Genomic DNA, 27,670 nt, shown 5'->3' with positions numbered 1-27,670 from the left:
GTAGACAGAAGGTACCAATATTCATTCTTTTAAGCATAATATTCCTTTTCCCACTCCTAACCTAAACTTGTTTTAGAAGACATAGGGAGAAAGGAGGGAAAAATGAATATTTATTTCTAGATGAAAGTCACCTCCTCCATGCCCCCCGGGGATGTTATGCATTCTGAAGGGAGGAGGTGCTGTGCCAGGAGGAGTCATGGGGACTGAGAAATCCTCTCCCAACGCTGGAGTCAGAGCCCCTTATATTCTTGTTTAAAGAAGCAGTGATGAAAGAAATTATTTGTGTTTCTCAGGAAAGGTGAGCAGAGCTATGAGCATATGGAAATGAAGCAAGTGAGGCAGCCAGCCACCCTAAATTGGGCACCAATCAGCAGAGATGTACACAGAAGCTGGTAGGTGGTGTGGCAGCCTCCACACTACTTCCAGCCTCAGACAAGCTGCATTGCTCCCCACTCAGCCAGACTTAATGCCAGAAACCCAGACTATGGATGAGCAGCAAACATCATGAGCAGCGATAGAGTCAGAAAATTTAACTGATAAAATTTCCTACTTGCAATAACTACAATGTTATAAATACATACATGTATGGTAAGGACTAAACGTAACAAGAAATGAGCTGGCACACATAAGAACCACATGTCTTTACCAGATGATCTGGGAAAAGAAAACACAAATAAATGGTGTGACATATTTCTGAATGGGACTATTCAGTTGATAAGGGTCTCAGTTTTAAATTACCTTTAAAGGAAAACTTACAATAATAACAAAAAAATTATTTCTGCGATTTTATAACTTTATTTTAGAAATTATACATCATAATTTTGAAAGTGAAAAAGCATACTAGGAGAACAAATATGACATTTTACACAACTCGACTTATGTGCATACAATTATTTAGAACATGATAATGTCCATTTTAAACAGGAAGAAAATGATGGACTATTCAATAAACAATTTGAGTCATTTTTTTATCTATTAGAAGAATAATTTTTTACGACATAAGCATATATAGGTCAAATGAAGATATGATATATGACTACATTAAAATGTTTGGAGTGTCAATCCTAAGTTAAACATAAAACCTAAAAGAGTTAAAATAAAAGTTTCACTCACATGGGTATGGAAATATTAAGTTCTTTAACATGAAAACTGACATGCAGTGTTTTATAATAGTCAAACCTTCCATTATAACATAGTAAATTGATCACATTCTGAATTCTTCTTTTACTCAAGAACTGAGGAATTACTTGAAAGTAAAATACAATATCCGTAATTATACGCTAACACAATAAGGAGAATACTTTTTTCATCAGAAATGGGTGAACCCAGGAACTGGAAAACAGGCGGCATATGCCAAATGATGTAGAATTACTCTATTAGTATTTATTAATCATTAAGGTTTTCAATTGTGATCCAAGAATAGTTAAAGATTACAGTGTATTGTTAAATGTTTCTTTCTGAATGTGCTCTCTTAAAATATTTGGGTTGAGCTTAGGATTCTATTCTTCATTTATATCCCAGATGAACTTCAAGGGTAAATTCTTCATCTCCTTTTGGAAAATCTTGTCAAATCTTTCATTCTGGGCAACAGTCATGTGATTTTTCCAGTCTCCAATGGTACCTGGGGGGAGATACAATCCAACTACTTCAGTGAAGTGTCTGGGCTGGGGGTGCTGGTGTGGGACCTTAGCACTGGGGGAACATGATTTTCCCACTTTTGTTTTTCTCTCCCCTCTAAGTTCTTGGTTCCTCCTCCCCATGGCCCTGTCTTCACTCTCTCACTTTATAGAAAGCTGGTAAACAAACTTTTCATTACAATTACACTGTAATTTGTCTCCTTTCTAAGATGTCAGCCACCTGGAAAAAAAAGAAAATCACTGCAAATTAATCACTCTTTAATTCCACAATAGCGCTGCTTACTGTATTTTTTTTAAAGTATTATAAAAATCCCATATCAAATAAAAATGAATTAATATTTACTGATGAGGACATGGATGTTATAAGAGATGTAAAAATATAGCAGAGGTCATAGAGAGTAGAAAGGCAGGGCTGAAATTATTCCATATTTACTCAGTTTAGGTATGACACAGCCTGGTACTAAACTTACAGACATTCAAAATTGTGATGACAAATAGAAGCTTAGAGAAGGAGAGGAAGAGAAGAAACACTGACTTCTAAAATACATGGAATGGAATGAAAATAAAAATATGAAATAAACTGAAACTCAAAGAAATCTTAATGCAGCTGTGGTCATACAATGCAAATGACCTTCAAGAAGCTAACTTCAATGAGCAAAGTGTGTGTGAAACGTGGGAATATGCTCCAATTCTACAAAGAAATTTTGCTAAGTCTGACTTCCCTTATTTACCAGTTCAACCTCTCTTGTTCAGGTTTGTTAAAGATACAGATACACAGAAAGTTTTCTTTTTTTAAACAAAATTTAAATGCAAGTACAGCAATAATGACAAATGACAATGGTTTTAGCATCTAGAACACAACAGTCTATGCTGGGGCCAAAGGGAAAGGACACTCCTCCTCTTCAGATAGGTTCTTTGTTACCACTGCTTCAATTTCTTAAGAGAAGGGGGAAAATGTACCTAATAGATGAAGGGATACAGTAAAAAACTTTAAGAAAACAGTGTTTATTATTACTTAATACAGAGGCATAGAACTCTATAATTAAAGAAAACTATGTATCTATAATTCTGTATTACACAGTCTACTCATCCTCAGTTAAAAGATCGTATGGTATTATTTGGAAAGATTATATAATAAAAATAATTCAGTATGATCAACTGTATCATTTGTATAATGATTTAATTCAATCAAAAATATCATTCACCATTAGGCCAGATAAATGAAATATTCCTCTAAGTTGTTATGAGATTCAGATTTAAGATACATAATACATACATAATAGCCACTTCTCATAGCAAAGAATAGCAAATGTGTACTCTTAATTCACACCAGAATTATGTTCAGAAAATATTGTGGAGATGTAAATGCAGCCAGTGAGGGCTAACAGGCCCATCACTAACTCATTATCACAACTGTGGCCATGTTAATGAAGGGACAGTGTCTAACACTGAATGAACATCCATTTTGTTGCAGGTTCTGTGCTAGGCATTGGTAGATTTGTAGGGGACATGTAAAGACCTGTGATTGTAGGTTACTCTTCAGTAGGTCCCCTTCAGGGACCAAATAATATCGTCTCATAAAGAGCATGGATCAGAAAGCACAGAAAAGTCAACTGTGTGGAGGAGGGAAGGGGTCAAGCAGTGCTCCATTTTGGTAAACTCTGGCAAGAGGTCCAAAAGCTGCACTTAGGATAATTTACTTCACAAAACAAAAAAATTCATGCTGAACTTCACCTTTGCGAAGGAAATGGCCATGTGTCCTTCTAATTTCAGGTCGCTTGATTAGTGCATTTTCATAATTTGCACGTGGGTCAGACTTCATGTTTTCAAACGTGGCTTGAGTCACAACAGCATCCATGTCTTCCTTACTCAATTCTCTCCCCAGAAATTTACAGACTTTTAATATAGAACTTCTCAGATCCTTAAGTAAAACACAGACTAATAATAATACATTAGGAAAATCATAACAAATAAGATTTATACAAATACCACAATGAAATAACAACATGGAATGAAATATGTAGTTCCTTAGGCTGAATATACATTTGGAATTAAACAGTGAAAAGGGACTTTATTATTCTTTCTTGGTAAATTAATTTTTCCTTTGTCAATATCTATAGTTTTGCTCCTAATTTTGGTTTATTTCTAGGGCTCTCACATTTCATTTTATCTTTGTTCAACAGGCAAACCTTGTGAGAGTAGCTACTTTTATATCAGACACTGGTTGACAGTACAACTGACCATAGGGATAGCAATGGAATCAGAGCTTGTATTGAGTATAACAACACATGGGGAGAGAGTCAGTGTGCAACAGATTTCAGAGAAAATTTCAGGGAGCAAGAAAAATATGTCGTAGGTCTTAAATGGAAACAGAGTTTTCCTGGGGAGGCAAAGTTGGAAATACATAATCCAGACTAAAGGGTCAGTATATACAATACTGTGGTTGCACGGAATGTGTGAGATATCAGTTCACAGAAAAGTTAGATATTCAGATTCCCTGCAGGTAGCTGGGAATAGGCCAGGGATGAGAAGGTCAGAAGTGTCTGGAGGCACTGGAGGAAGCCCTATTGGGAGGAGGGTTGCAAACCCAGCCAGATACTTGAATCTCTCTTGGTAGCTGATATGGACTCAACCAGAGATACTGGGCTTCTATCATGACCTAGAGGGATATTTTGACATAAGCTGGATGTGAACATTCAGCTGGTGCCACCATTAGTCTTTGCCTGCATTTCAGCTCATCCTCTTCTTTCTTGCTGAAAGACCCCTGGTGGTATCCTGGCAGCAGTTCTAGGACAGGTCCTGTTTGAGCTGAGATCCTAATGACAGTATCACTCTCCTTTACATAGATTAGTCTAGAGAGGTGACTGATGCACTTTCGGCATTGAAACACAAAGACAAAGTCAAATTGAAGCTTCTGAGATTAACTTTCCTCCTGGGCTTAAGCTGGGAACAGAGCAAGGGAAAAAGCCTTTTATGTTCCTGTTCCTTCTATTTCCACTTGGGGTGCTGTCTATCGTATCCTCATAGGACATAAGATTGGTGTCATGAAAACCATCTTGCAAATATGTGAGGAGGACCAATGCCACAGCAAATATGATAAAAAGAAAATAAAAAATTCTAGGAACAGTCATGACATCCTTTAGCTGCCATACCCAGCATGCCTCTCAATTTCAGTCAACAAATAAGAGCTATCCTTTTGCTTCAAAATACTTATTATCGACTGTTGTTAGGAGCTGAATTCTTCCTAATGAAAGACACACATTTCATTTAAATTCTCCTATCAGGCTTACTCAACATAAGGGACACAATATTAAATTTCAAAACAAATGAATCCCAGTGTGATAAACTAAATCCAAAATGTTAAAAGGATGAAGAATGCAGAATCTAGAAGGTTTAAAGCAAGACTGAGAGAGCAATATTCAGATTCAAAATAATGAAGCATATGAAGGCATGCATATACTAAGAAATCAATCACACACATATTGTTTTTTGAAAGGAAATTTAAGTCTAGTACTGGAAACGACAACCTGGTAAATAGAATATGGAGATGACACAGGAAAAAGTCTCCATAACACTACCTCTTGGATCTCTAATTCAGTATTGTCCTTGAAGATTCTATGAACTCATCAATTCATTAGGCCAGGCTGGGTTACAACTTAGATTAAAATAGAACTATAATCTCATCTCACCTTTATCATGTCCTCATACATTATGAACTGAATATTGAAGTGATTTTTGTGCTCATACCAACCTCTGACATGGTCAAACCAAAGACTTCCCATTACTGTGGGAAGATAGAGAAGAAATTAGATAAATGTGTTGAACATGTTGAGAAATAAACTATAGCCTTCTTATGAGGTACAGGAAAGTTTAATAACAAAATAAGGAAAAGGAAATCTGTTGCTAGATTGCCATTTGTTCCCTGTCACCTGACTAACAGGAGAATCACCCCTTTGCCACCAGGAAAATATTATAGGCATTAAAGGATAAATTGTTTTTCTTACAAACATGTTTTATATAAACAGAAAAGCATTTTAAAGTTGGAATAGGAAGGACAAAAATCCAACAACAGTCATAAGACCAAATCCTCTCTAACCCACTCCTTCCACTGACCCCAAAGGCACATAGAGCTGCTCTGCTCAGTGAACCATGTAGGCTCCTGATTAGTCTCTTCAGCTCTGCACAGGGGTGCAGAACCTAAGCTTACCTCTCCTGTGCCAGACCATCATCTCTGTCTCAGCAGGCCTTTCTCTTGCTCAATAAGCTACACTGACTTCTCAGAACACAATGCAGAACCAAACTTTGTCCCAAAGAAGCCTCTGGAAGATTCCACATGCACTATGTTCTGCCAAAGCCCTGAACCTACTGTGATCTACACTGAGCCACCTTTTCAGCTGAGCTGTAACAGAGACCTCTGAGTTTCTGATCTGTTCACACTCCCATCATGATCAAAGATAAATATTTACTTGTAGTATAACTTTGTGATCTTGACAATATGCTGAGTTTGGATGACAGTGAGTATTTGTATCTAAGATAACCTCACCAATGGCTTAATAAATTTTCCACTGAACCCATTCTACTCTATTTCAAAGTCTCTTTTCCTCTGCCAAATTCACTAAACTGAAAACTTCTCACAGGTCTGAAGTTACTTCTAGTTTATAAGCTCAGTTACCTTTTCCTTCTAAAAAGAGTTCCATGAATTCTTCCATATTGCCAGATGGTTTCAATGTTTTCATCAAGTTTGAAAAATGAAAAAATGAGCACATAACATCTTTAGGGTTCCTGTACACATAAATAATCTGCAGGAAAAAGAGTAAATCATTGTGTTGCTTTCATTCCATCATCATTTCCCCTGAAGGCACTTCAGTTGGATGGGACCCACTAATGTTAGTATTGATAACCTCCCAACCATGTTGTACATACTCAGCTGTCGCCTTTGTATTCATGTTTCTCATTCCCTCAATGCCTCTCCCTCCCTGCTTGACCTAGACTATCAATCACTCTTCAAGACTCATCTCAGGATTTAAGTCTTCTTAACTTCCCAGGTGGAGAGATCAACATCTTTCTTTTCCCCTGCAATAAATAGCTAATGCAGGTGTAAGTGCTTCAAAAACTATAAAATTCTATGAGAACTGGAACACCTTACTAACACATTTCAATAACAAATAAAACTCAAAGTGTGTTTTTCTTATCTTTCAGAATATGCTTACCATCTTCATTATGTAGAGAAAATATAACTGCTTGACTCACACGGGTTACTTGTCAAGTATTTTTTTACATCGAAGGAATAGAGGGTTCACTTAAAACATTGTTTATGATAATCAACCAAAAGAAATAATTACTTAACAACAATAAGATAGCTAATCTTATTGGAATATAAAATATCATTAATATCTGCCCAGCTCATTTAAAGGACTTATTCTGTTTGTGCACAGAACATTCAGGGTCACTTGGTAAATTAAACCCCAGGCCTTGCATCTCTACTGAGAATTGACATATGTATCTTTTGTTTCTCCCCTGTGTTTAGGTAAAGAGAAGATGTCATCCACCTGCCACCTCCCTGTGCTTTGCCTGGAGACAACTCTTCACTCTGGAAAATGAGTTGATGGATTCTTGGTATGTCTGTGCTAATTTCATTCCTAAGTGACTCACACTGCCTGAAAAGAGAGCCCTGCAGCACTTGAATTATATCATGAAAGTCTTTGAAGTATCAAACAAGCATCAATGATGACTGATATTCTGTAAAGAAATGAATAGCACTCCTCCAGAGGGTAAAATGTGAAGACACTTTCAGTGGTTTGCTATGATGCTTTGTGTCACTAACTACGGTTTGGGAATTACTTCTTGTCATACATCCCTTTGCTTATGTAAAGGTGACAGTGGTATCACAGAGTAAAAGGTACTGCCTTTTTGGGTAAACAAGCATGCAAGTTATTAGTATAGGAAAACTGAGAAGTTCATATCATCTAGAATTAAAGTGAGAATTTACCATACACATTTTACTTTAAGATGTCGTATTAGATAATGCATCCTAGGTAATAAGTGCAGAGGGAGAGGAGGAGAAGGCCAGGTCAGATACATCCAGGAGCAGCACTTAGAGGTTAGCCAGGGAAGGAGAAGCCAAAAGGAGGAAGGAACATTTTCTCAGATGCTCACTGTCCATTAGAGAAAACCCTAAGTAATTCAGGGATGGATTTTTCTGACAAAACACAGATATTAGAGTCAACAAGTTAGGTTAACTCATTATCCCAAGGTGTTCAAGCAGTTTAAAGGCTTCCCACATTTATACACTGACATGCTAACTTAGGAAAAGAAAACATGTAAAGAAGGAGAAAATAATCACCTATGTCAGATGCCATGGATAGGCCAAAAAAGATGATAGAAAATTGAGTCCTTGGTTTGTAAAATAAAATAAATATGTGATATTGATTTTGAGGCATCAATGAAAGTTGGAGGCAGAAACCAAATTGAGTAAGATTAGCTCAAAGAACAGAAAAGCAACTGTTAAAAATCAATATGGAGAAAGAAGAGTTCCATCTCTTTCAAAATGTGTGACATGACAACTTGATTATGTGTCAAAGAGAATGATCAGGAAATAGGAAATTGATGATGAATTGAAAAAAGGAAATCAGTGCTCACGCCATATCTTTAAGGATAGAACAAAGTTACTAGAGGGGTCCTTCTGACATTTTGGAACAATGAGTGCTCTCTGCAGGTCTGCCCTGTAAAATGTAGCATATTTAATAGCATCTGTGGCCTCATCTCACACCAAACCAGCAGTACCAGCACAACCCTAACCAAAAATGCCTCCAGACAGTTCCAAATATCCAATAGAGACAAAACCACCCTATTTGAGGCACACTGGGATCAACAAAAACAGACTCTGACCACAAATGGAGAGGATAATCTCTAATAGTTGTGGGCACCATCTACACACTGCAGCTTTTCTTTTAAGAAGGGAAGGTGGTGAGAGGACACCAGTGGGGGTAACATTCTGAATTGGAGGTCACTCACTGGGGCCGGTGGAGGCACAGGGCAAAATGTTGTTGTGGTTTCTAAAGAGGAAAGAAAGTATCATATATTCATTTTGTAAACCAAAAAAGTGAAATACTTCAAGTAGTAGAATTTGAGACCTTTGGCAATAGATTAAAGGCCAGGTATAACTTTGAAGTATTTATGTTTTACCCTAGTCATTCAGGTCTCTGAGCAAAGTAGGAATGCATTCCAATTGTGTTTTAAGAATTAGGGTTTGTCAGCTGATGAATACAGAGATAAATGGAGCAAGTGGCTTTAGAAGGAAGTGAGTATAGTGCAAAAATACAGTGAGAACTGGAACTCTTTGCTCCAGGGGACTGTAGGAGATGGATCCCGAATGACACTTACAGGAACTGAGATGGGAACATCAGAAAAGACTAGGCAGACTAGGAGGCAGCATTCTGAACAAGGTGTTTGAAATCATGACATAATTAGTGCAATCATTGATGAATTCTTCATCCAAATTCACTACCTGAGGTCCAATGTTCTCAGCATTGTGAACACAGCCCTGAGAAAACCTCTACCTCTCTCATGGTTTTCACTCAGTTCAAAAAAATAGACAATAAGCTAATATTTATACATATTAAATCAGAAAGCAATGAGTGCTATGAGTTAATGGTGGTTTAAAAGAGGGCTAGAAGGGGAGCTGAGGTTGGTGGAGGAAAGATGACTGGTGTTGGAAATTTCACACTGAGGTTGGTAGGGTTGGGAATAGAAGGAGGCCAGGGCAGAGCCTGGAGGGCAGACTTAAAGGAGGCATTTGCTGCACCCTGAAAGTGATGTCCTCCTTGGAGTTCGGGCCCTGGTGTCTTTCTGGCCTCTCCTGGTCTGGGCCTGCCTGAACACCATTAACATGAACCTTAAAATTATCCCATGAGTGATGTGAGCCAAAGTGGAAAGTAAGGTAATGAGTCAAGAGCTGAAATTTTTAATCCATGGTAATGATTGATCCAGGAAGGATGGACAAGAGGGAGAGAGAATTACTCTTTAGAGAAGCCTGACTTGTTCTAAAGATCCTTTGATTTTTTAGAGAAGCCTGACTTGTTCTAAAGATCCTTTGATTTTCATGGAAGTTGAGATTTGAGGGAGAATGGGAAATAAGTTGGGAATATCCAAGGAAGCAGGGAAGACCCTAAAGGGAAAGAGGAAAGACATTCCTAGTATTTTATGTATATACTTAGTGATAGAGCTAATTTAAAATTAGAGACATATATTACATATATATTATATATATGTATAATATAATCTTTAAAGTAAAATCTATGAATGTATATGTATGCTTTACTTTTAAATGATCTGTATTATATAATGAGAAAAGGATAAGGTGAAAATAAAATTAAATATTACAAATAAGAATGCAAATGCTAATGAAAATTATAGTGTGCAAAATAGCAAATTAGATAACAATTGGATGCATGTAGTATCAGTGTAATGGAAAATGAAATAGTGAAAAGAACAATCTTTGAGCAGGCATCGTCTCTTTCCTACTTTGGCTTTTTTCTTCTTCAGCCCTCTGGGCACCAAGTAGTATGGAATGTGGCTACAGAACAGACGAGGAGATGGTCTTTTGTCAAAGTCACTTGGTGGAAGATAGTATTCAAGAAAGGGGACTAGATCAATTGTGTCCACATTTGCAGTTCTTTTGCGATGCTCTTCAAAATAAACCAGGCTCAGTAACTGCTGAACCCACATGGTTCCTGTAAAAGAAATAATTTTGTTTTTAACTTCGGGAAGTTCTCAAAATGTCCAAAACTATAGCATCAGTTTTTAAGTTGTGTATGTTATGTTATTCAACTAGGGATAATGATAATATCTGCATGGATTATTTTACATATGTAAAGTGAAGTAAGGGTAAAAGACAATAAAGATTGCTTTTGTTTACCTTTTAAGGAGGTGGCCCATTCAAAACTCCCAGGGCATTTGACACAAATGCATTATTTGATGCATTGTCTTTTCTTTCTTTTCTTCATATGGTATCTTTACATTACCTCTAGGCCTACCCCTATATTTTTTTCCTCATTTCCACTCCCTGATCACTAGCTAATTAAGCACAGATAAGAAAAACCCTCCAAAGAAGGAACTTTTAATCTTTCTCACCTTCCTCCTGTTTTCTCACTTTGCCCATGATCGCTACTTAAGGAAATTTGTCTACTACAAATACCTAAAGGAAAATCTATGACAACCACAAAGAAAGAGAAAGATGCTACCTGAAGTTGGACCCTGGATTTCTGTGGAATCTGGAAATTTTTATGGTGATTCTCTGAGTTAATTCCAATTAAAGTGGACATTAGTGACCAAATATGTGGGTTTAATTACCTGTGTTCATTTCCTTACATTTCTTCACAAGCTACATATATGGGACTAGTTAGTTTTAAAACACACCCACTAATAAGGTCATGCTTCTGGTATTTCCCAGCTTGTGTTTTCAGGCAGACTTACCTCACTGAAACATCCTGTGCCCCTGTCTGGATAATAATCTGAGTTCTAAAATGAGTAAATATATGGGCCCCTCATCAATTTTATGCTAGCCTTCCTTCCCAAATGCTTCCGATGTCACCCGGGAAGACTATGACCACTTGTGCCTACATATATTAGCACAGCTGGAGCAAAACTTGATTAAAATTCTATGTATGGATCTCTGATAGGTTTTCTTACATAAATCTTAATTTCCCAGTTAATAGATACTGCTCCTGTGGAGGTATCACAACTTCAGGATGTGACATTATTTATTCAGGATTTATGACAGACAGGATACCACTCATGACCTATGAGGCCTCAGGTCTCCAGAAATTCAAGAATATGAGCACTGCAGCAAAGTGTCCCCCAGGCAACACAGGCTGCACTTCTTCTCCCTCTTCTGCTGCTCCTACTGCTCTCACTTTCCCAGCCTGTCCATCTCTTTACACTTTTTTCTCTTTTTGCCCTTTTCATGTCTGAGGTGATAAATTATATTACATTTTCCTCAGTTCGTGCCAGATTGCCATCACATTTCATCTCAGACACTGCCTTTTTAGATGTCTTGCTTGTAATTTCTGCATTGGACATTTGGCTCAGAAGCTCTTCCCCACATAAAGTCACAATGATTTTTATAACAGAAATAGCTTTATAGCTTACCCTTTATATTAATGTCTAAAATACAATCAGAATTCACTCTTGGGTGGGATGATAGATATTCAGTTGCATTTCCTCCATGTAGTGAGGCAGCTCTCCCAACACTAAGGACTCAACCTTTCTTCATTAATAGTTGAGCCATGATTAAATTTCCTGCCCCGGTGACCTATTTGTTCTTGTGCAAGTACTATATGGGATTCTGTAGTGGGACTTTGTAAAGTATAAGAAACATAAATATGCAAATATGTGGTATATTACAAGGTGATAAATGTATTGTAGAGAGAAAATAAAGCAGCAAGAGAATGCTGTTTTTTTTTTGTGAGGCTGGTTCTTTAAATATGACCATCCAGAATGACTTCATTGAGAATGTAATAACTTAACAAGTACCCATAGGTGGGAAAAAAATGTAATTTATGCAGATAACTGGGGAGTCCATTATAGGAAGAACCATTCAGTGCAAAGAGTCTGAGGTGGCAATGTGCCTTTTATATTTGAGTAAAATCAGTAAAACCAATATTTCTCTGTTAAAATATTTCAAATGTTTTCAAAAAATTCTTTGGGTATTAATACTAGCCCCTTTAAAACTCATCCAAATATTAGAAGATGAGAGAACACTGTCAAACTCATTTTACAAAGCCAGCATTACTTGATAATAAAATCAGACACAAGGACACTACAAGAAAAGAAAATTACAGACCACTATTTCTAATGAACATTGGTGCAAAAATACACAGTAAGAAATGAGCAAACTGAATTCAACAATTCATTGAATGGTTAGATAGTAAAGATGGTGCCGTTGAACCTTTGGTAACCATGAATCTAAAGCCTGAAATAGCAATAAGTACATACCTAATGCTAATCACTCTAAATGTAAATGGACTGAATGCACCAATCAAAACACACAGAGTAATAGAATGGATAAAAAAGCAAGACCCATCTATATGCTGCCTACAGGAGACTCACTTCAAGCCCAAAGACATACACAGACTAAAAGTGAAGGGGTGGAAAAAAGATATTTCATGCAAATAAAAGGGAGGAAAAAGCAGGATTGCAATACTTCTATTAAATAAAATATACTTCAAAACAAAGAAAATAATAAGAGACAAAGAAGAATATTATATAATAATAAAAGGGTGAATCCAACAAGAGGATATAACCCTGATAAATATCTTTGCCCCCAACATAGGAGCACCCAAATATGTGAAACAAATGCTAACAGAATTAAAGGGGGAAATAGAAAGCAATTCATTCATTTTAGGAGACTTCAACACAACACTCACTACAAAGGACAGACCAGACAGAAAATAAATAAGGAGACAGAGGCACTGAACAACATACTATAACAGATGGACTTAACACACATCTACAGAACACTCCACCAAAACATTCTTCTCAAGTGCATATGTAACATTTTCCAGAATAGATCACATACTAGGTCACAAAAACAGGCCTCAAAAATTCAAAAAGATTGAACTTGTATGAACCAACATTGCAGACCACAAAGGTATGAAACTACAAATAAAAAGTGCAAAGAAAACAGAAAAGCCCACAAACACATGTAGGCTTAAAAACATGCTCCTAAAAGCTGAACAGATAGTTCTCCAAAGAAGAAATTCAGATGGCCAACAGACATATGAAAAGATGCTCCACATCGCTAGTCATCAGAGAAATGCAAATTAAAACCACAATGAGATATCAACTCACACCAGTAAGGATCGCCACCATCCAAAAGACAAACAACAACAAATGTTGGCGAGGTTGTGGAGAAAGGGGAACCCTTCTACACTGCTGGTGGGAATGTAATTAGTTCAAGCATTGTGGAAAGCAGTATGGAGGTTTCTCAAAAAGCTCAAAATAGAAATACCATTTGACTGAGGAATCCCACTTCTAGGAATTTACCCTAAGAATGCAGCAGCCCAGTTTGAAAAAGACAGATGCACCCTTATGTTTATCATAGCAGTATTTACAATAGCCAAGAAATGGAAGCAACCTAAGTGTCCATCAGTAGATGAATGGATAAAGAACATGTGGTATGTATACACAATGAAATATTATTCAGCCATAAGAAGAAAACAAATCCTACCACTTGCAACAATATGGATGGAGCTAGAGGGTATTATGCTCAGTGAAATAAGCCAGGTGGAGAAAGACAAGTATCAAATGATTCCACTCATATGTGGAATATAAGAACAAAGGAAAAACTGAAGGAACAAAACAGCCGCAGAATCACAGAATCCAAGAATAGACTAACAGTTCCCAAAGGGAAAGGGACTGGGTAGAATGTGTGGGAAGGGAGGGATAAGGACAGGAAAGAAGAAAGGGGCCTTATGATTAGCATGTATAATGTTTGTGGGGAGCACGGGGAGGGCTGTGTAACACAGAGAAGACGTAGTGATTTTGCAGCATCTTACTATGCTGCTGGACAGTGACTAATGGGGTATGTGGGGGGGACTTGGTAAAGGGAGGACTCTAGTAAACATAATGTTCCTCATGTAATTGTGGATTAATGATACTAAAATAAAAAACAAACAAACAAAAGAAAACATGCTCCTAAATAATCAATTGGTCAATGACCAACTGAAAACAGAGATCAAACAATATATGAAGACAAATGAAAACATCAGTTCAACACCCCAACTTCTATGGGACATGGCAAAGGCATTTCTAAGAGGAATGTATACAGCAATAGAGGCTTATCTTAAGAAAGAATAACAAACCTAGATGAACAGTCTAAACTCATAATTAATGAAACTAGAAAAAGAAGAACAAATGAGGCCCAAAGTCAGTATAAGGAGGGACATAATTGAGATCAGAGAAGTAATTAAAATTGAGAAGAATAAACAATAGGAAGAATTAATGAAGCCAGGAGCTGGTTCTCTGAGAAAATAAATAAAATAGATAAACCCCTAGCTAAACATAAAAAGAGAGTTTACACACATAAACAGATTCAGAAATGAGAAGGAAAAAATCACTATGGATGACACAGAGATACAAAGATTTATTAAAGAATATGATGAAAAATTGCACATTAACAAATTGGATAATCTAGAAGAAATGGAGAACTTCCTAGAAAAATACAACTTTCCAAGACTGACCCAGGAAGAAACAGAAAATCTAAAGAGACCAATTACCAGCAAAGAAATTGAATTGGTAGTAAAAAAAAACCACCTAAAGACAAAAACCCCAGACCAGATGGCTCATCACTTAATTTTATCAAACACTTAGAGAATACCTAATACCCATATTCCTTAAAGTTTTCCAAAAAGTAGAGGAGGAGGGGATACTTCCAAACTCATTCTATGAAGTCAGCATCAATCCTATAACAAAACCAGGCAAAGATACCACAAAATAAAAAAATATAGACCAATATTCCTGATGAGCATAGATGTAAAAGTCCTCAATAAATATAAGCAAACCAAATTCAAAAATACATATAAAAGATTATCCATCATGATCAAGTAGGATTTATTCCAGGGATGCAAGGATGGTACAATATTCGAAAATCTATCAACATCATACACCATATTAACAAAAGAACAAAAATCACATGATCATCTCCATAGATGCTGAAAAGCATTTGACAAAGTCCAACATACATTCATGATAAAAACTCTTAACAAAATGGGTATAACGAACAAATACCTCAACATAATAAAGGTCATATATGACATCCCTACAGTCAACATCATAATTGACAGCGAAAAGCTTAAAGCATTTCCTCTGAGGTCATAAACAAGACAAGAATGCTTTCTATCCCCACTTTTATTCAACATAGTACTGGAAGTCCTGGCCACAGCAATCAGACATCACAAAGAAATAAAAGTCATCCTGATTTGTAAGGAAGAAGCTAACTCACTATTTGCAGATGACATGGTATTGTACATAAAAATTCCTAAAGAATCCACCCTGAAACCACTAGAACTAATAACTGAATTTAGCAAAATTACAGGATACAAAATTAATATACAGAAATCTGTTGCATTCCTATATACTAATGATGAACTAGCAGAAAGAGAAATCAGGAAAACAATTCTATTTACAATTGCATCTAAAAGAATAAGATACCTGAGAATAAACCTAACCAAGGAGGTGAAAGACCTATACCCTAAAAACTACAAGACACTCATGAGAGAAATTAAAGAAGATACCAATAAATGAAATACATCTTATGTTCATGGATAGGAAGAATTAATATTGTGAAAATGGCCATCCTGACTAAAGCAATCTTCAGATTCAATGCAATTCCTATCAAAATACCAACAGCATTCTTCAATGAACTAGAACAGTTCTAAAATCCATGTGAAACCACAAAAGACCCCAAATAGCCAGAGCAATCCTGAGAAGGAAGAATAAAACTGGGGGTATAATGCTCCCCAACTTCAAGCTCTACTACAAAGCCACAGTAATCAAGATAATTTGGTAGTGGCATAAGAACAGACACAATGATCATTGGAATAGAGAGTCCAGTTAAAAACCCACACATATATGGCCAATTAATAAACAATAAAATAGGCATGGATATGCAATGGGGAATTGACAAATCTTCAAAAACTGGTCTTGAAAAAATAGGACGGCTACATGTAAGAGAATGAAACTGGATTGCTGTCTAACTCCATATACAAAAGTAAACTGAAAATGGATAACAGACATGAACGTGGTCATGAAACTATAAAACTCATAGAAGAAAACATAGGCAAAAATCTCTTGAATGTAAATATGAGCAACTTATTCCTGAAAATATCTCTTGGGCAAAGTTTCAAAAAGCAAAATGAACAAATGGGACTACATCAAACTAAAAAGCATTTGTACAGCAAAGGGCACCATCAGTAGAACAAAAAGTAGAACATCAGTAGTGCAAAAAAAAATAGAATAAAAATACTACAGTATGGGACAATATATTCATAATGACGTATCTGATAAGGGATTAACATTCAAAATATATATAGAAAACACATGCCTCAACACCAAGAAGCAAATAACCCAATATAAAAATGGGCAGAAGTTCTGGACAGACACTTCTCCAAAGAAGAAATTCAGATGGCCAACAGGCACATGAAAAGATGCTCTACATCGCTAATCATCAGGGAAATGCAAATTAAAACCACAATGAGATATTGCCTCAAACCAGTTAGGATGGCCAACATCCAAAAGACAAGCAACAACAACGAATTGAAAGGTGGTCATAAAAATAAGGGTCTCTGCTGCTGACCCATAAAGTGCTGATTTGGAATTGAAGGACGTCCAGGGAGCAAACAGGAATGTTAGGTCTCCTTTACATCGACAGTGCACACTGCGGGATTTCTCAGAGCCAGGTGACGTAACAAAAATACTTTAAAAATACTCAGATACTTTTTTATCTTTCTGTGAACACCCCAAATTTACTACTATAACCTTCCTTTTTTGGAAGTTTTAACAGACTTTTGAAGAGCAGGAAACTTTCTTATTAAGAATTTATATTTTAACTTGTGTTCAAGCATTATTCAAAACATTTCTGATCTTCTGAATGCTGACTGTTTTCTATCATTTATATACAGTGTATTTGGACAGGAAAGGGTCACCATTTGATCAGCCCATTCGACGACATCAGAAAATCTTGCATTGCAAATGGGCTTAGTGTTGTGAGCTATGCAATCAACTGAATGAATGAGAATAGAAGGGGCAATAAGAATGTGTCCTCTGAAAACAGTCCAAGAAATAAAGCTGGCCTACCTGAGAGAAAAACTCAGTACAGAAAGTGAAAAAAAAAATCAGAAATCAGTCATATTGTGCCATCAGAGGGAAAAGGCAGGTAGAAGGAGGATGGTTAGTGGATTAATGAGCCATGCCCTGAGGCACAACCATGGGAGTAAAGTGGGAAAAAGCCCATTAAGTTCTTCCCTATGCAAATCACTACTTAGGACTTTGCTTTAATAGCACTAGCCATTCTATGTCCCAGAGACACATTTAAAATCTTTGGGATGTATTATTTTCTTTTTTAAAACAACCTCATTCACTTCAGTTACAATTCACCCATATTATTCTTATAATCCATGGGTTTTAAAAAAATATATTCACAAGTTTGTACAGTCATCACCATGATCTAATTTGCCACCTACTAATTGATTTGCAAATATTTCCATAGCCATTGGCAGTCAATTACCATTCCTCTTCTAAAACTCAGCCCCAAGCTACCTCTATAAATTCACCTATCTGGACTTTTCTTAAATGGAATCATACAATACATGGCCTTTTGTGTTTGGCTTCTTTAATTTAATGTAATATGTTCAAGGTTCATCCATGTTGTAACATTTATCAGTACTTCATTCCTTTTCATGACCACATAATATTCTATTTTACAGCTATACCATTTTGTTCTTCAGTTAATGGGCACTTGGCTTGTATCTACTTTTTGCTCTTATTAATAATGCTGATATTAATATTCATGTATGAGTTTTGGTGTAGGCATAGTGTGTTCTTTCTTTGGGATATGTAGAAGTAGAATTTCTGGGTAATATGGTATCTCTATGTATTAACATTTGAGGATCTGACAAACCAGCTTACAGAGTAGCTGTACATTTACAATCCCATCAGCAATATTTGAGAATTCTAATTTCTCCACATTCTTGTGAACAATTGTTACTGTATTTTTGGTTATCACCATTCTAGTGAGTGTGAAGGGATATCTCATTAGAGTTTCTTATCAGATATATGATCACCAAATATTTTCTCCCATTCTGTGGGTTGTCTTTTCAGTTTTAAAAATGTTTTCCAATTGAAGTATTGCTGATATACAATCTTACAATTTTTTCAAATATATAACAGAGTGCTTCAACAGTTACTGGTATTGTTAAATCCTCAACCCTTCTAAGTGCTGTTAACTTTCTGTCAACATTGAAAGATGCTACAGAATCACTGACTATACTCTCCATGCTGTACTACTACCCCCATGACAAACTTATATATTATGACTGAGAATTTTCATACCCCTTAACCCTCTCAGCCTCCCCATCCACCCACCCCAACCACTCCACCATGGTAACCACCAGTCACTTCTCAGTTTCTATGAGTCTACTGCTGTTTTGTTCATTTTGTTTTGATTTATTTTTATATTCCCAAATTAGGTGAAATCATATGATATTTGTCATTTTATACCTGGCTTATTTCACTGAGCGTTATGCCCTCTAGATTCATCCATGTTGTTGCAAATGGCAGAATTCCTTTTATTTTCTGCCTGAAAAATATTCCATTCTGTATATGTACCACATCTTTAGTCATTCATCTACTGATGAACACTTTGATTGCTTCCATATTATGACTATTGTAAATAATGTGGCAATAAAGAATGGTACATATATCTTTTCAGTTCAGGGATTTTGTTTTCTTCAGGTGAAATCCTAGAAGTGTAATTACTGGATCAAATAATTTTTCTATTTTCATTTTCTGAGGTACCTCCATAATGCTTTCCACAGCACTTGTACCAATTTCCACAGCTACCAGCAGCGAGGAGGGTTTCCATGTCTCTACATCCACACCAACACATATTTTTTTTTCTTTTGAATAGTGGCCATTCTAACTGGTCTGAGGTGATATCTCAGTGAGGTTATCCTTTGAATTTTCCTGATGATTAGCATTGTGAAGCATTTTTTCATGTGTCTTTTAGCATTCTGAATTTCTTCTTTGGTGTCTATTCAAGTCCTCTGCCCATTTCAAATCAGGTTATTTGTTTCATTGGTGTTGAGGCAAATGAGCTCTTTATATATTTTGGATGTTAACCCCTTATTGGATAAATTGTTTATGAATTGTTCTGAGGATGGTGTCCTTTGCTGTACAGAAACTTTTTACTTTGACGTAGTCAAACATGTTCATTTTTTATTTTCTTTACATTGCCCAAGGAGATGCATCCATGAAAATATTTCTTATATGTATGTTCAGAGATTTGTGCCTAGATTTTCTTTTAAGAGTTTTATGGTTTCATGTCTTACATTCAGATCTTTGATCCATTTCAAGTTTACTCTTTTATATGGAGTTAGACAGTAATCCAGGTTCATTCTGTTGAAGATAGCTGTTCAGTTCTTACAACACATTACTGAAGAGATTGTCTTCTCGCCATTGTATATTCATGTTTCCTTTATCATATACTAATTGGCCATATATATGTGGAACTATATATGGGCTCTCTTTACTGTACTACGGTTCTTTTGTTGTGCCAGGAACATACTGTTCTGATTGCTGTAGCTTTATATTATAGCTTGAAGTCAGGGAGTGTAATCCTCTCAGATTTGTTCCTGGTTTCTCAGTTTGGCTATTCAAGGTCTTTTATGATACTGTATGTATTTTAGAACTATTTGTTTTAGTTTCTTGAAAAGTGCTGTTAGTATTTTAATAGGGATTACCATGAATCTGTAAATTGCTTTGCACAAGGGGGCCATTTTGATACTATTAAATCTTCCTAACTGTGAACACAGGATAGATATCCATTTATTTGTTTCTTTTTTAATTTCTCTCATGAGTGTTTTCTAGTTTTAAGAGTGTATGTCTTTCACCCCCATGGTTAGGTTTATTCCTAATTATTTCATTCTTTTTGATGCAATAGTAAATGGAATCATTTTCCTGATTTTTCTTTCTGCTAATTTATTGTTAGCATACAGGAATGAAACAGATTTCTATGTTTTGATTTTGTATCGTGCAACACAGCTGAATCCAGTTGTGAGTTCTAACAGTTTTTTGATGGAGTCTAGGTTTTTCTATGTGTAATATCAGGTCTCTGCAAATAGAGACAATCTAAGTTGTTCCTTACCAATTTGGGTGCGTTTTATCTCCTTGTGTTGTCTGATTGCCATGATTTGGAGCTCCAGTATTATGTTGAATAAGTGTGGCGAGAGTGGACATCCTTGTATTGTTCCCAATAATAGAGAAAATTTATCTTGAATGAATGTTGAATTACGTCAAATGCTTTTTTCAACATCTATTGAAAGGATCATGTGGTTTTTAGCCTTCTTTTTGTTAATGTAGTGTGTGACGTTGATTTATGAATATTATACAATCCTTGCACCCCTGGAATAAATAAAACTTGGTCATAATGGATTATCCATTTGATGTATTTTTTATTTTGGTTTGCTAATATTTTGTTGAGGATGTTTACATCTATTTTCATCAAGGATATTGGTCTAAATTTGTCTTTTTTTTTAGTGTTTTTGTATGGCTGTCATATTAGAGAGATGCTGACCACATAGAAAGAGTTTGAGAGTATTGCTTCTTCTACTTCTTGGAATACTTTAAGAAGGATGGGTAATAGCTCTTGTTTAGATGCTTGGTAGAATTCGACTGTGAAGCTATCTGATACTGTACTTTTGTTCATTTGGAGTTTTTGATTACTGGTTTTGTTTTATTGTTGGTAATTTATTAAGATTTTGTATCTTTCTGAGTCGGTCTTGTATGGTTGTACTTTTGTAAGGAATTACCCATTTCTAATCAGATGTCCAATTATTGGCATACAATTTGTCATAATATTCTCTGATAATTCTTTGGATTTCTTTGTGTATCTGTTGTGACTATTCCCTCTTCATTAATGATTTTGTTTATGTGTCACTTTCTTTTTTTTTTGATGAGTCTGGCTAAGGATTTATCTATTTTGTTTATTTTCTCAAAAAAAACAGCTCTTGGTTTCATGAATTTTTCTATTTTATTCTTTCCTGAATTATTTATTTCTGGTCTGATCTTTATGATGTCCCTCCTTCTATTAACTTTGGGTTTTATTTGTTCTTCTTCTATTTTCTTTAATTATGAGTTTAGACTGTTTATTTGGGATTGTTCTTATTTCTAAAGGTAGGCTAAATAGCTGTGTATCTCCCACTTAGAACTGCTTTTGCGATGTCCCACAAATAATGAACTGTTGAATTTTTGTGAGCTGTATTCCATATTATTTATAATTAGTATAAGTTAAATTTCCTTCACACATCATTAAATATAGTTTAAATCTTCTGTCCCAACTCCCTGCCTAAGGGAAATATTCCTGCCTCCTTTCCAAGCTACTTCATCACCATGTTTTTGATACATTTTCTTCAAGACAACAGCTTCTTCATTTTGCTCATTTCATTTGCCAAAATCAGAAATAAATTTAGGTACATTGTAAACACCATATTTCATGGACATGAAATTGTCTTATCTTTCAATACCCAATCAATTTAGAGTACATGACTATACAAAATAAGACTGAGAAACTATGTTCTCATTTCACAGAAAAGCCATTCAATTATTAGATTAGCCATCAGAATGGAGAACTTACCAGATTTGGGGTATGTGATTATGAAGACATCATCATCTCTGATTTCAAAATCATCCAAATTTTCTAAAAAGTCAATATCAATTTCACTATTTATAAAATTATATCCTTTACATTTGAATAAAAAGTTTTCTTTGTCTTCCATAATTCAATTGCCTGCAAAAGACATAAATTCTTTGAAAGAGTCTAGTACAATTTTAGATCTTCCCATCCATATCCCTGTTTCTTGTCTATAATTGAGAATAGAAATTGATTTTCTGTTTTCTCCAGATACTCTGATAACCTGTTGACTCTGAAACTACTAGCTTAGAATCTGGGTGTGTGGGCTTTGCTCCAGTGTCTGCTGGTCATGGGATGGGTCTTGATTCTACATTTGTGTCCTCCTTTCATGTAGCTACAGGGAAACACTTAAAAGATATTATTGTGATAGTTTCAAAATAATGCTTAAATCAGAATTCTTATGTATCCTACCAACACAGTAAAAAAAATACACAAATATGACTTAGGCTTCAGAAGGAAGTTAATTCCTTAAGGAAAGAATAAAAATATTTCTCAAGCCTGATAGTTCATGACCTGAGCCTTTTTATTCCTGTAATGGAACTACAATACTTTAGGGTTAACCAGATTTTTAGAACCATTTCATCATAAACTTTTTGGGTAGGAGTTATTTGTTTATGATATCTTTAGTAAACTTTTATTTAAATTTGATTTTATTTGTTAAGCTTCAGACATAAGTGCTCACAAGAAATCTTGAGAAATTTCAAATAAGCAAATGAATTGTCCATAGTGATAATTTCAACTATGACACAAAATAAAAGTGTGAAGGAAAATCTTCAAACACTGGTCACACGTAGAATATGTACCACACCTTGTGAGTCATCATTTATGTGTATATTTGCCTTTTGTTATCATCTGTCATGGGTTTCATGAAAAAAATCTCTTCTATACAGAAAATTCTGAGGTTAGTTGATTTGGGGATTCTTCTAGAAGATTCTTGTTTCTCTTTTTTTTTCTTTGTCCCAAATACATTATCCAAGGAATAGCTGACAAAGAAAGGCAGAAGAATTGCACCATTTGACAGCAATTCCAGGACTCTTGGACCATGGTGACCTTCTAAAAAAAAAGGAAAACTGTAATTTTTAATATATTTCAATAGTCACTCTGTAACTAGTAAACCTACATTTGATAGCCTCTCTTCAAAACTGAGATTTAAGAAAGGTATAAATTTATTGAACCAATAACAAAAATTCAAAGCCAGGACTGGAAGGAGGAGGAAGAAAGACAGAGAAGATTTCTTACATCAACAGAGTTATCAGAGTCTCTTGGAGCTGTTCCTGAAGGTTCAAGAAAACAGCCTAACGGATAACTTGGGACCCTGATTTGGTCTCAAATACTAACTTCCATTATAAAGAAGCAGTGCTCCTTGAGGAGTAGCTGATTCTATGTCTTGAGATGAAAATAATAAAGATGAACCTGTAACATCTTCACCTATTACTAAAGTGAACAAAATTTCAGAGCTATGAGAGTAACACTAAAGCTTCAAAGGTTAAAATGAGGACTTTAATGACCCAAGGGACATTTGAGCATCAGCAGACATGGAATTATTTCAGTTGTTAGAAAAAGAAACATCATATGAAGAGCATGAATCATCATGATGCTTTTAAAAGTAATGCAAACAAACGATGTGTTATGGCACAAATTTCTACAATCCCTAACAGAAATTATGTGACTTCCACATATAAATCTGATCAACAAACAGGTAATCAATTATCCATTGTTAGTAACAGTAGGGAGGACATGTTTAGAATGCATTTAAAAATAAATATGCATAGTTTGCCAGTTTAGATGGAGGAATAAAGACAACTACTTCTACAAATATAGAAAATACACACTGGCTTCTGACAGTGAGATAAAAAGTTATGTGAGAATAAGGAAAATGTAAGTTCCATGGCCAGGATCCTCACTTTATTCTAAAATACTCACCCACTGTGTTCATGCAATGATGTAATACTTACCTTACTGCACAGGTTTATATACCCATTGGTAATAAGCCATTATTCCCTGTGTTCCTATAAAAAGAGCTCTGCCTGGTGTTAAGAGCAGAGCAGAGCTGAGGCTGGGCTCAAGAGCAGAGCCTGGAGAGAATACCGAGCCTGAGGTGGATGCAGACAGCCAGAGGAAGATGTGATTCTACCACTAAACCTACCTCCGTGAGAATAAAATGAGAATAAAAATGGGTATAAGCCCTTTTATGCTTCCAATGATCTATTGTCATTTTTCAGTCTCAGCGAATCCGAATCCAGTGTGAACTTGCTTGGGGTTGGGCACCCTCTCTGACTACCAACTACATTTTGGCAGAGTCATTAAGATTTGCCTCACTTTGAAATATGTAAAAATCTGCCCTCGCGGGAAGGATACTGCAGCGAGCTGCCCCTATGGATGGGGAAACACCAGCTATCCCCCAGTGGGCAACTGGTCTGAGGTGGTTTTCCTTCCAAGGAATGAGCCCCTCCCCAGGACTTGGGGGAGGTAGAACTTACTGCTCCTCATAGATTGTGAAACATTTTTCCTTATCTTTTAACAACCTACCTACAAAGAAAAGATTTAATGTCTTAGCAAAATAATTTCCTGTGCTTCCTGTTGTCTTTACCATGTCATTGATTACCTTAGAAAACTGAGGCTTAAAATTAAAAGAGCAAATTTTACTCACAACTGTGTATCCTATTTATTGGCTTTTTAAATATGTTATTGTCAGTTTGGTTACATAATGACCAAAGTATTGTATCAAAGTGATCTATGATCCTAGTTTACCAAGTGTTTTAAAACCTTTTGATATTTTTGACAAAATTCCCAAAAACTAAATTCCAAATGAAGTCTTGTTGACCTTCTAGCAATTTCAGGATTTTCATAGCATCCCTGGTAATACCAAAAGATTTGTTCTCTCTTCTTATCAAAAAACAAGTGAGAAAATAAGTAGGCTTATTTGATACATTAAATTACTTGGGAAGTCTTTTTAAAAAAGTGGCACTAAACCTATAATAGATTGTATTAGTACAAAAATATCAAACTTCTTCATGTGCATTATACTGACCTCTCATCAGGTGTTTAAATAGGGCCATATTTAAGTCTTTTGATTTTTTTCCCTTTTTTAAAAAAGAGATCAGTTTATGGATAATCATATGGGACAGAGTAGGAAGGTGCAAAGGTCTACAGCAATGAGCTTCCCAAGAATAGGCCAACAGACAGGAAAACACAGGAACAAAGTTATTATTTTACTGTGATTCTTTCAAAAAAGACTTCTCTTCAATGAGATTACTGAAAAGGATTCTAACAACCATGGGTTTCTATACCTTTCTGATCATGAAACTGAACTGGATAAGAATTTAAAGAACTCTAAAAGAGAAGCTAATGGCTTCAGAAAACTGCTAACAAAAGATCAATGAGAAGCAATTGCATGGGACTGCATAGAATGAGGATGATTAAAGTTTCTATGGCTTTTGATTTGAAACATTGCATGTTTTTCCCTATTTAAGGAAACCTTTTCCCTATTTAAGGAAACCTTTTCACTTTTCTATTAAGGAATCAGCAATTTGGTAATGGGTATCATTTGGTACAGGATGAAACATTTACTCCATCACCCTACCTGTTCCCCCTAGAATTTATAAACTCTTAGTGACCATTGCATTTTTTTAGTAATGTATTCATTCACATAAGTTCAGTAAGATTCTGTTCCCCTTCTAACAGGACACAATTGGAAATACAGGTGATATAACCAAGGCTTTGGCTTGAATGTCATATTTGAGAGAGAATACACATAGACGCACACATGACCAGACATCTATATGGAACTAAGGGTGACTTTATGAACCCAATACAACCTCTCATAAAAATTGGCCTACTACTTTGTTATAGGGCTCCCAGCAGCTTTATCTGGTGAGTAAGAAAGGTCACTTCCTGGCAGACCCAGGAAGTTCAGGATATGTGGGGGACCTCAAGAAAAGAGGAATTAACTCAAATTTTGAAGTATTGCAGGCTAAGTCTGATGCAAACCTTGGGCTTAGGTCCTAGAAACACAAAACATTTTTTAGGGTCAAAATCCCACTTCTTTTGACATATTCCAACTTCTTTTGACATATAGTCAAGGAGACTGTAGAATCAACCTATTCCTACTGTACTGTACTCATGTCAATAGTTATGCCAAGGTGGAGACTACATGTACGTTGCAAATAAATTGTTCTTACTTTGATTATCTGTTAGAAATGGGGGTAATTGCAAGGAGAAAACTTACATTTCAGGAAAAATCTATACCACAGCCTTGTGGACATCATTTTTAAGTCCAGCCCATTGTCTTTGAAGCTTTGTTTTTGACCTGTTAATTGAACTGCATTTGTAATTCTTCTAGTTTCCTCAACTATTTGGCTGTAACTCCAAATTAACACTTCCAGTTTTCTCCCAACTTCTGACTTGGAATCATTGGAAACTAAAACTTCTCTTTTCAAGAAGACATGCATGTTAAGTTGGACATCTTAGTTTAAACATCAGAGAAATTACCACAGCAACTCATCTGTGGGCCATGCCTGTTGCTACACAGCCTCTCAGAAACATCTACAGAGACATTCACTCTACAAATCAAGAACATTTGTCATATTACCACTGCCTGCCATCACCACATCTGAAGATGTTTCAAGCCAGATGTGTAAAAAGTCTTCTCAACCCACTACCTTCACCTGAGAAACTGTGATTAAAGACTGCTCCTCTTATTATCCATTGCTTTTCTTTAGCTTTCATAGAAATGCCTCATTAAATATACAATGACCTACACAGTATAAGCCTAATTTTGGGAGCTGATGTACATCATTGCCTCTTTTAATGAGTTTAACTGAACTGATCTATTGCTAGGACTAAGAGACTAGCTCCATGAAATGGAGCAGTGTAACACTCAAATTTGGGACCAAGAAACTCTTGGGGAAGTTGCCTACATGGGACTGAGCAGAAACAGAGGATATCACTGCAGGATGTGAATTATTTTGATCTGAAGGCAATTACGACCCACCAGACTCAGGAGAAGCTTTTTCCTCTTGCTTATTGTACAAAATAAGTTTGACAGGTGACCTGTATCAGGAAAAGAGCTATTGCCACAGGTACTTTTCATATCCAAAAGACTTATCTGCATAGCAGGAGAAACATGTTCTCCAAACATTTCATCTTTTCATCTCAGGTGAATGATCATCCTCCCTATTGAAGCTCCAGAGCCCAAGGCCCCTTACTTAGCTCAGGCGTTGTATCAGCCTCAGTATATTGCCTGAACGTCTTTAAGGATTTGTGCCTTTGAGATGCTCCTCTTTATAGGTATTTAAGGTTATTTTTCTCTTGTTTATATTACTTCTATAAACCTAATTACAGAAGTGGCCAAAGACTGTAAAAGGAAAGAAAGGAAAAGTTTTCGGCTCCTATACAAGAATGAAACTACTCACCTGAGGAGGTAGCTTAAATGATGTTACCTTCTGATATAAATGCGTTTAAAAAGAACAGCTGTGTGACCACAAAAGAAAAAAGATAAAGACAAAGACTAATATTCCACAAAAATTTAATGATTGACCAATTAGAAATGTTCCCAGAATCAATA

The 27,670-nt window shown here is 35.8% G+C and overlaps 1 protein-coding gene across 1 annotated transcript; it reads right to left on the bottom strand.

The window, feature by feature from the left end:
- Positions 1-786: 786 nt before the first annotated feature.
- Positions 787-27,670, bottom strand: LOC108394647 (amine sulfotransferase-like). The gene is made up of 7 exons (XM_017656314.2): positions 27,519-27,670; positions 22,048-22,200; positions 10,161-10,369; positions 6,310-6,436; positions 5,327-5,421; positions 3,372-3,558; positions 787-1,621 (listed from the first exon to the last, which is right to left on the bottom strand). The coding sequence occupies exons 2-7, from the start codon at positions 22,187-22,189 to the stop codon at positions 1,500-1,502; spliced, it is 882 nt and encodes a 293-aa protein (XP_017511803.1). The 5' UTR covers positions 22,190-22,200; positions 27,519-27,670; the 3' UTR covers positions 787-1,499.

The sequence above is a fragment of the Manis javanica genome, chromosome 13 (genome assembly GCF_040802235.1).
Source record: "Manis javanica isolate MJ-LG chromosome 13, MJ_LKY, whole genome shotgun sequence".
Taxonomy (NCBI): domain Eukaryota; kingdom Metazoa; phylum Chordata; class Mammalia; order Pholidota; family Manidae; genus Manis; species Manis javanica.
This window is presented reverse-complemented; position numbering and strand designations above follow the sequence as displayed.

Excerpts from the sequence above, each read along its gene's own strand:
- LOC108394647 (XM_017656314.2), bottom strand. The coding sequence starts at position 22,189 with ATGGAAGACAAAGAAAACTTTTTATTCAAATGTAAAGGATATAATTTT. Across the intron at positions 10,370-22,047 it reads AATCACATACCCCAAATCTG|GAACCATGTGGGTTCAGCAG; the intron begins GTAAGTTCTCCA and ends TTTCTTTTACAG. Across the intron at positions 6,437-10,160 it reads TGAAGAAGAAAAAAGCCAAA|ATTATTTATGTGTACAGGAA; the intron begins GTAGGAAAGAGA and ends TTTTTCCTGCAG.